Here is a 10,434-nt window from a genome sequence, read left to right as displayed (position 1 = left end):
ACTTTCCCCTGCAACCGCAGGAGATGCAACACCTGTCCCTTTACCTTCCCCCTCGACTCCATCCAAGGACCCAAACAGTCTTTGCAGGTGAGGTAGAGGTTCACCTGCACCTCCTCCAACCTCATCTACTGTATCCGCTGTTCCAGGTGTCAATCTCTCTACATCGGCGAGACCAAGCGCAGGTTCGCCGATCGTTTCGCTGAACACATCCGCTCAGTCCGCCTTAACCTACTTGATCTCTTGGTGGCTCAGCACTTCAACTCCCCCTCCCATTCCCAAACTGACCTTTCTGTCCTGGGCCTCCTCCATTGTCAGAGTGAGGCCCAGCACAAATTGGAGAAACAGCACCTCAATTTCGCTTGGGTAGTTTATGCCCCAGCGGTATGAACATTGACTAACTTCAGATAGCCCTTGCTTTCCCTCTCCATCCCCCCCCTTCCCAGTTCTCCCACTAGTCTTACTGTCTCCGACTGCATTCTATCTTTGTCCTGCCCCTTCCCCTGAGATCAGGCTGAAGAAGGGTCTCGACAGGAAATGTCACCCATTCCTTCTCTCCCGAGATGCTGCCTGAGCCACTGAGTAACTCCAGCATTTTGTGTCTACCTTCTATGTGAACGTATTGGCAGTCATTTATTATAGCAATATAGCTTTACATCTGTGGTCAGAAAGTTACTGAGGGACAAGATATACATTAACTTTGATGGACAAAGTCTGATTAGGGATAGTCAACATGGTTTTGTACCTGGGAGGTTGTGTCTCACAAATCTGATTTTTTTGAGGATGTTGATGAAGGCAGAGGTGTAGGCATTGTATGCATGGATTTTAGTAAGGCATTTGACAAGGTTCCACATGTAGGCTGCTGTGGAAGGTTAGATGCCATGGGATGAAAGGAGAAATAGCTGAATGGATAGAAATTTGGCTTCATGGAAGCAGATGATGGTGGAAGGTTGCTTTTCGGACTGGAGGCCTGTGACTAGTGGTGTGCCTCAGGGTTCGTTGCTGAGCCCATTGTTGTCATCATCTGTAGGAGCCATTTACACTTAAATTAGTTACTGTCATTATATTATGGCCATGTTTAATATTTCTAGATTTTGTCTTTTTTGCATACTTGTGGGTGTGATTTGATACGTAATGGGGAGTGTCTACATCTGAGGAGGTTAGCGCAGCCACAGATATTGGTGGTCAGTTTAGTCTCGGAGGAAGGAGAGAATACAGTTTTTTATCACGACCACGACCGCCACGGTCTCGACTGTATTGTTTGAAGAAGAAACAGTTGATTAGAACGAAAAGCTATGAATTACTCTTTTGATTTGTGCTACTTTAATAAAGACCAATTAATCACGAAACAGTGGTTGAAGATTTGTTTTTGTTATCCGAGTGCGGTGTGTGCGTAAGCTACATCTCCACCACATCCCTGAGCAGTAATGGCTATCAATGTTGGACTTTGAGAAGGTATAGAAACCGCCATTACATCATCATATTCAATGATTTGGATGAGAACGTACATAGTATGGTTGGCAAGTTTACAGATGACACAAAAGTGAGTGGTACTGCAGATAGTGAAGATGGTTGTCAAAAATTACAGCAGGATCTTGATCGGTTGGGCAGGTGGGCTGAGGAATGGTTGATGGATGATGTTGGTGAGGCCGCATTTGGAGTGTTGTGTTCAGTTTTGGGCACCATGGTGTGGGAATGATGTTGTCAAGCTGGAAAGAGTGCAGAGAAAATTTACGAGGATGTTGCCCAGACTAAAGGGCCTGAGCTGTAGAGAGAGGTTGAGCAGTCTAGGTCTCTATTCCTTGGAGTGCAGGAGGATGTGGGGGTGATCATATAGAGGTGTACAAAATCATGAGAGGAATAGATCGGGTAGTCGCACAACCTTTTGCCCAGAGTAAGGGAATCGAGAACCAGAGGACATAGGTTTAAGGTGAGGGGGGAAAGATTTAATAGAAACCTGAGGGGTAACTTTTTCACACAAATGGTGGGAGGTGTATGTAACGAGCTGTCAGAGGAGGTAGTTGAGGCAGGTACTATTGCAACGTTTAAGAAACATTTAGACAGGTCCATGTATAGGCCAGGTTAAAGGGATTTGTGCCAAAGTGCCCCTTTCCACACTGTCAGACTCTATATTGTCACACTTGAATGAACATATCCACTACTGCCTATACAAAGAGGAACAGTGGGCCTTTGGAACAGATGCTAGATTTTTCTCCTCGCTAAGAACTGTATTGTATTTAACTTATTAACATAATCTTTGATTCAATTTATCTAGTTTCACCAGTTACTGATAGGATGCAGTTTTCCTTTCATTTTAAGATTGATGAGTTTTATTTTGAAGAGATAAAAGCAGCTTTCCTGTGGTACAATATGAGGTAGGTTGCCCATCATAAATCATGCTGTGCAAACTGATGGGCTACAATTCACAAGACCTTTTCTGAAGTTGACAGGTTGACTGGCCATTTGATGCATTTTGCTCCAAAGTCCGAGGCCTTTACAGTTGTAGTTTTGTCAAAGCTATACTTAGTATCCATAAACCAAATATAAAGGTTCAAAGGACAGATAATCAGCAAATAATACCAACTTTTGATAATCCTATCTTGTTTTATCTGCAATGTTAGCCTTACCTCTAACCATTATTATTAGGCCTTCTAAAAACGAATAAACTTCTGTGATTGCCAATATATTGGGTTGGAAATTGCCAGAAATATAATTTATGTTGCCAATTTTAACCTAATGTCATTTTTCTTGCTTCTACTTTCATCAACAAGAATCAATCAAGATTTTGGAACAGATACTTCTGATGTGATTTAAAGCAATAGGATTTAAAACAATAAAACAACAGGAATTAAAGTTATTTTTGCAAAAAATTTTGAAGGTAACATGAGGATTTTGCCTTCTGGTACAAAGTAGTTTGATTTGCTTGTCTGGACTGTTTGTTTTTGCTTCCAAAAAAACTTGACAATTGTTTAATCAACATGATGTTCTTAATTACAAGTGGTTATGAAATAACTACATGGATTTAACCTTACACATTAAATGAACAAAGGAGTGTAAAATAAAAGTTTGTTTGGTTTGCTTTCTACCGTCCGGCTAGTTGAATGGTGTAATAATTGCAAATATACAGCACCAAAACTGTCATTTTCGTAATACATCCTAGTAACTATATGTTCCAGTCAAGCCTCCTTTGCTATCTAATCAAATTCACATTACCTTCTATTGTTTCATGTTTATTAAAGATCACCATTAGAACACTTACATTCTGCTCTTCACCAGAAAACCAGCCTGTTCAACCATCACTGATGAATAAGTAAACTTCTGGTATCATTCTTGTATTTGTTTAAAGATCTTTTTCTAAATGTTCCTACTAAAATGAAACACATTTAAAATTCAAAATACCAAGTGAGTTGAAATATACCTACAAATTTATAAAAAACTTGCAGAATATTATACCTGTAACTTGTTGCAGTTATCCAGGGAATTGCTCTTCCAGTATCTGGATATCTGGATTCAAAAGCACAATCTGTTAAATCTGGATTATTAAATAGAGACTGAATTATAGCGAATGCCAGCAAAGGCCCAAGCAGAATTCCACTTTTTACCTGCTACCACTCTGAACACATTTAATTTTATAAATTACTTTTCCGGCTTGTGGCTTAAGTTAGGTAGTGTATGGTTGAACGGTTGTGCCTAACCTGATCAAAGTGATTGGTCCTTTTGAAGGAATCTCTAAAAGAACAGGGCCAATGAAAACACCACACCCGTTTGCTCTTTGGGTTGGTTGCATCATTAAATGTACAACCATGTTATCTTTCATCTCTCAGCAGATTGATAATGAAAGTGCCATTGCCAGCAGAGAACTCCTGCAATATTTACAGTATCCTGTTGAATTTATTACAGAAATGTATTTAAATATTTTTTCATAGAAGCATAGTCATCTTGGAATGAAGAGACAAGAGGGCAAACTAGACACTAATATTGCTGTTCACAGTTTACCCAACTTCCAATCTCAGATAAAGCAAATAAAATTTAATCTGCAGTTCAAATATAATGAAACGTTTAGCATAAAAAGTAGCATTTAACACATTATTCAACTTCATCCTATTTTTTGCCCAATACACAAACATATTGCCAAAGTACTTTAAAGTAAATAATTACTAATGCACCAAAAATACAGTGATCGAGTCTATCAATATAAAAATATACACTTAATTCCAGATAAAATTTTAATTAAATTATTCACTAAACTCATGTCTTGTGTACTTCTCTGATGTGTGATGCATAAAAAATACTTATGTACGAGTTCCCCCCGGATTAAGTTCCAGCTCCTTGTATAGAAATGCATAATGTCTGGCAATCTAGGAAACAAAATATAGTCAATTGCTAACTAATTTTAATGTATATTAACTTCATAAACATGATATTTCAACTAAATTGCAAAATTCTCCACTTATGCATTTCCTCTCCTCATGGGTTGCATTTGCACATGCATTAGGAATTCTTTAAAACAGATAGTCATAGAGTGTGGAAACAGGTCCTTCTGCCAAACTTGCCCATACCAACCAACATGTCCCATTCACATTAGTGGCACTTGCCTGCGTTTGGCCCAGATCCCTCTAAACCTTTCCTATCCATGTATCTAATTGCTTCTTAAACGTTGGGAAAGTCCCTCCCCTCAACTACCTCCTCCGGCAGCTTGTTCCATACACGCACCACCCTTTCCGTGGAAAAAGTTATCTCTCAGATTGCTATAAAATCTTTCCCCCTTCACCTTAAAACCTATGCTCTCTGGTTCTCCATTTCCCCTACTCTGGGCAAGAGACACTGTGCGTCCACTTGATCTATTCCTCTCACGATAAAGTGGATTTAAAGTCATCTGAATGTAGGCATGACAAAGGATGACAACGTAGGAAATATGCACATTTTTGTTCCATGGTGTCATTCGTACCACGCGAACCAGGCCCTTTGGTCTGACATCCATGCTGATCAAGATGCCAAGTTATGCGCTTCCATTTTCCTGCATATGGCCTATATCGCCCTAGTCCATTTCTATTCATGTACTGTTAAATTAACTTTTAAATACTGTGATTGTGCCTCTACCACCTACTCTAGCAGCTTGTTTCATGTACCTACCACCTTGTGTGAAAAACTTAGATTAGCTTTAAATGTTTCTTCTGTTGCCCTTAAATCTATATCCTCTAGTTTTAAACTCCTCAAACTCTGGAAAAAGACTTTGACTATCTACCCTACCTATGCCCCTCAAAGTGTTATAACCCTCAATAAGGTCACCTCACAATGGTGGTTGTCACTACTTTCATTTGAAAGTCAGAAGGATAGATATTTGAAAAGAAAGAATATGGAGCAAAGCATGGAAATTAGATTAGTGGAGGGATAATTAAAGAACTGGGTCAGTTGGGGTTGTGCAGAAGAGAATAAATATATCAGTAATCATCTTTAACGTATGTGAACACAACAAATCAACTGCATCTATCTGAAGTCCTTTGCTACAATTATGTTACATCCTTGTAATAAAATGAGTTTACATTTTCTCCTGTTTTGTTTTAAGCATGCCTGCAGTAGAGTAATCTGATAATTTGTGTGGGGTTTCTGAGACAGGATGTATTGTGTTCAGCTGGAGGTGGCAAGAATGTACAACAAATATATAACTTTACACGGATATGGAAGAAAACGCGATTTTGCCCAGAGTTGCGAGGTCTTCAGTCATTCATTCTTGGAATAAACCCTTTGATTATTTCACAGTCAACAAAAGCACTGTTAACAATCAATGAGATAATGTATGTTGTACCCAGGTATGTCAAGAATATTTTTCAGAGCGAGCATGGTTCTTATAATGCACCAAGTTCTAAATAAAGGCCAGAACAATTTTACTCCAGGAATTTCAATGGTTAGGATTTTAAAATTACTGCATTGTGGACCTTTGTGATGTGAACAGTAAAAATTATCTTATTGATCTGAAGGATGAAACACTGTTGTGAAGAGAAAATAAAGGCTTACTTCTTGTAATGATTGCTCCCAATTAGTTGGACCATAGTGATCATCCCCAGGCTGGATATCCAAAATGATACTTCGTGGTTCACCTTTGTTTTGAAAACAATATGGAGAAAGAAATAATTCTCCGTAAACATTGATTTAATACTGTATATTATTGCATTTATCGATTGTAATAACAGTTAACGTCGGTTACACCACCACATTATATTTATGCTGTTAAGTTTATTTGATTAGTTTTTACTTTATTTGAATTTAATTTAAGGACTAATCATGGTCAATTCTTACTATGTAATGAACATATGTCATTTTAAAAAGTAGGATAGAAAGTTAAAAGGCTTGAAAGATGTATACACTTTTGGAATAGAATAAATCAATAGACAATAGGTGCAGGAGTAGGCCATTCAGCCCTTCGAGCCGGCACTACCAGCACTGATTGAGCCAGCATTCTCAATCAGTACCCCGTTCCTGCCTTCTCCCCATACCCCCTGACTCCGCTATCCATAAGAGCTCTAACTAGCTCTCTCTTGAATCAGACAGGACTTCTGGTTCTCAAAACGACTTGATGTGCAGGTTAAATGTTCAACATAAGGATGTTGGGATATGTGATGTACTGCTTTTTATCCAGACCAGTATTGGTTATTGGAATGGTGCACAAGCCGGATTATTCTTTGAGTTATGCAAGTGGTCAAGTTAGAGTGATGTTAGGCTTTTAATATCTTTATTCACCAGCAGATTCATGAGAAAGTTTCATGAATGTGTAATGAAATCAGAAGTTGAAATGAAAGGGATCGTGTGGACAAACTTTCACTTTTGTTTAGACTTTGTAATCGTACAATAGGAGTTAGAACAGAGCTGTCAGGAGTAGATGCAGGAACAGATAAAAATGTGGCACTATTAAATCAGCTACATTGTGAATATGCTAGACAATACATTAAACATCTTTGGAGTCAGCCTGTAAATATGCAAATAAAATAATGTTATATGAAAGTAATCATTTTCCAATTTCTTCCTGAACTTATTTTTAAATGATTAAAGCAGAAGAAGTGCTTCTATACTTCAGCTCTCGCACAAGATCGTGACATGAGCACCTACTGTATACCAAACTTGGGCAGGCCCTATTAATTATGTGAACATCAATGCTCTTTTAGTTGCAGATGTCCAATGCCTTTGCTCCTCACGGCCCAGGTTTACTGCTAGTCCCACTGTAACTCCGGCGACTTTGTTCTTTCCGTGAATGACTGGGGCCAGAAAACCTGCACAAGTATGAATTTTAGCACTTTTCAAAAGCAAAAATGATTGATGAAGGCTCTGTGGTGGATGTTGTCTATATGGACTTTAGTAAGACAATTGACAAGGTCCAGCATAGTAGGCTGTTTTAGTAGGATATGGCACGTAGGATCTAAGGCAAGCTGGCTAACTGGATCAAATGCAAGACATTTTTCCATTGGGTAGTTTGTGACCAACTACCCATTGTGGTGGAATGTATTCCAATGGGAAGTTTGTGACCAGGGATCAGTGCTGGATACTTCTTGTTTGTGATTTCAATTGATGATTTGGAGTGAATGCAGGAGGTACGATAAATTAGTTTGTAGATGACACAGAATTTGGTGTTGTCGACAGTGAGAAAGGTTGTCCAAGGCTACAGAAGGATATAGATCAAACTGATGGTTTGACGGTGCATTGGCAAATGGAAATCTATCCAAAGTGCGAGGTAATGTAATGTGGGAAGTTGTGGTACAAGTTCATAGTTCTCCGAAAGTGGTAACACCAGAAGATAGGGTGAAGGAGGCATATGGTGTGTTTGCCTTCATAGAAAGGCATAGAATACAAAAGCTTGGCTGTTGCGGTGCAACTTTACAAAACACTGCATTTTCATTGCAATAATAATTAAAAAGAACTTGCAACATGCACCCACAAATTCCTGACATTACCTTCAAGTTTGGGCTGCACTAAGTTGGTATTGTAACACAAGAAGCTACAATCAATACTATACCAAGGACCATGTACTTGTCCATACGTTGATTTCACTTAATGTGCACTGCTGGGAAAGTACTGTAAAAGTGAAGATAGACACAAAAAGCTGGAGTAACTCAGCGGGACAGGCAACATCTCTGGAGAGAAAGAATGGGTAACGTTTTGGGTCGAGACCCTTCTTCAGACTGGATCTGCATCTCTGGCGAGAAGGAACGGGTGACGTTTCATGTCAAGAGGTTACCCATTCCTTCTCTCCAGAGATGCTGCCTGCCCCGCTGAGTTACTCCAGGTTTTTGTGTCTATCTTTGGTTTAAACCAGCATCCGCAGTTCCTTCCTACACTGTAAAAGTGTAGATTATTACAGCTGCAGTGATCACATGCAGATTTTAATAAATATATATATTGATATATATACTTTTCACATTATATTATATAAGGTACAAATTTAATGGCACGGCTAATATGTTAGTAGCTAAACTCACCCATTGTAATATGATTTGTAGCCACAGCATTTCTAAGTTTGGTTGTATATTTCAGCAACCCTGACAGTTGTACACGTTGATCATCTCGGTAGGCTGTGATCAGCATAGAAGGATAATTCTGTAAAAAGCCAAGCAAGAGATTATTAACCTCCAATTCTGGTTTAGACTACATCAGAAAGCCAGACTATTCATACCCAAACAAGAACTGGGTTTCAGACAACTCAATGTACAGCCTTGCCCCTGAAACACCCCTTTGGGTTTTGCCAGCTGTAAATCTCAAAGTATTTAATAACTCTTAAATGTTTTTGCCAATCATATTTAATTTAAAAACTGTTGCTTTGCATTAATTATTGTATTTATTGTTGTATCTATCATGATAGAATACGGTGTATTCTATAAGCATCATGTGAATAGGGGATTTCATTGCACCCTGGCGTATTTGACAATAAACTAATCCAAATCGGAAATGGTCATCATTTCAGTATGAGGTCCAATGGAATTAAAGATAACAATGCTGTTGGTACATTTTAAACAAACAAGCTTTCTCCCTCAATTAAATTTTTTACTCATCGTGGCAAACAATATTACTGCTGGGAAGTAGAATAACTCCACATAGATGATATCAAAAAATAATTTTAACTTTCACTGGTCAATCACAATTCAATCACATGATATGCACCCTGCCAGACTTTCAATTTATGCCATGCATCCAAGTCCAATAGAAAATGAACCATGTGCATTCATTCCAAAGGACCCTAACTAGCAAAATAAAGGTAAATTAGGCAGAGCAAAGAAAAAAATGCCTTTAAAAGAAAGGTTATCTTTTCACATTCCAATTTATCCTATGAATACAGGCTACATTAAAATCTTAACAACTCACTGTCTAAGTGTTTTCTTCCAAAGATATTATTTATGGAATTAAACAAGTTAACATATTTCTTGCAATTAATTATTCAGGGTGCCTGCTGCTTGTCCGACTAGTTAATGTGTAAACATCAATTCAGTTAGTAATTACTTTCACTTATTTTAACTAATTTGCACACGAGTAACACAAACATTTAAGGAAAATGTAATGTGGAGGATACAAGAATGTAATGTGGTAGTGCAGCTGTAGCAAACTGCCATGAATATTGCATTACTGGAGTTGGTCATGCCTGACTCAATAGTTGCAAAATGTAAACCTTGACCGCAGTAACATTTCTCTGGTTACTCTATCACTATCAAACTGAATTATCCCAAACACATGCACTTTTATAACTATATAATATAATATATTCCTTTATTCGTCCCACATCGGGGAAATTTACAATTTACTCTGTCCCTTTTACAGCCTTCTCTGGACTTTGATAAGCACCATTATCCCTACCCTTTTGCCACTATTAGAAAGTGATCATATCCTTCAGGTAAAGCTAGTCACTGTATTTCTGCGCACTTGCCTTTAATTAAGGGAAAGGATCTGAACAACATAGGTCAGTGGAGTCTGGGATTTAAAGGCAAACATTTGCCCATTAGAAACTTGTCTGCAGCTTGAGAAAAGTTAAGACACATTAAGAATTGCACAACAGCTCACACGGATAGTATAGCCAAGAAAATGCTCCCACAGAACTGTTGAATCACAATATAATGAAAGCAACATTGAGACTTTTTATCCCCCAAAATTTAAAAATTGTATATTTTCTGGAAATCTGAAATAAACGCAGAAAATGCTGGGAATACTTAAAAGGTCAAGCAGTATCTTGGGAAAAGATAAAGTTAACATTTCAGGTCAAAGAAGCTTCATCAGAACTTACCTGTGGCTTAATATTCTGATATGGACAATAAGCTTGAATGTACTTGAAGAGTCTTTGGTCATTCAAAGGGTTCCCCCACTCTTCTTGTTCTTCTTTGGTGAGAGGTAATGAAGGATCCAGCATGGTGTCGAGAACATCAAGAAAAGGAGCCTGTGTAGCAAAAGCTGTTCCAGTCAGCA

The 10,434-nt window shown here is 38.3% G+C and overlaps 1 protein-coding gene across 4 annotated transcripts in view; it reads right to left on the bottom strand.

Moving 5' to 3' along the window:
* Nucleotides 1-3,527: 3,527 nt before the first annotated feature.
* The window catches only part of prepl (prolyl endopeptidase like), a 34,917-nt gene continuing 28,010 nt past the window's right edge, over nt 3,528-10,434 (bottom strand). For all 4 annotated transcript variants that reach the window (XM_078405834.1, XM_078405837.1, XM_078405838.1 and 1 more), the window contains 4 exons: nt 10,256-10,405; nt 8,466-8,583; nt 6,013-6,095; nt 3,528-4,355 (listed from right to left, as the gene is read on the bottom strand). In XM_078405834.1, coding sequence (XP_078261960.1) covers nt 4,290-4,355; nt 6,013-6,095; nt 8,466-8,583; nt 10,256-10,405 — 417 coding nt within the window. In that variant the 3' untranslated portion in view covers nt 3,528-4,289. The remainder of the gene's footprint in view (nt 4,356-6,012; nt 6,096-8,465; nt 8,584-10,255; nt 10,406-10,434) is intronic.

The sequence above is a fragment of the Rhinoraja longicauda genome, chromosome 9 (genome assembly GCF_053455715.1).
Source record: "Rhinoraja longicauda isolate Sanriku21f chromosome 9, sRhiLon1.1, whole genome shotgun sequence".
NCBI classification, from domain to species: domain Eukaryota; kingdom Metazoa; phylum Chordata; class Chondrichthyes; order Rajiformes; family Arhynchobatidae; genus Rhinoraja; species Rhinoraja longicauda.
Note: the sequence above shows the minus strand (reverse complement) of the source record. Positions and strands in the feature narration are given on the sequence as shown.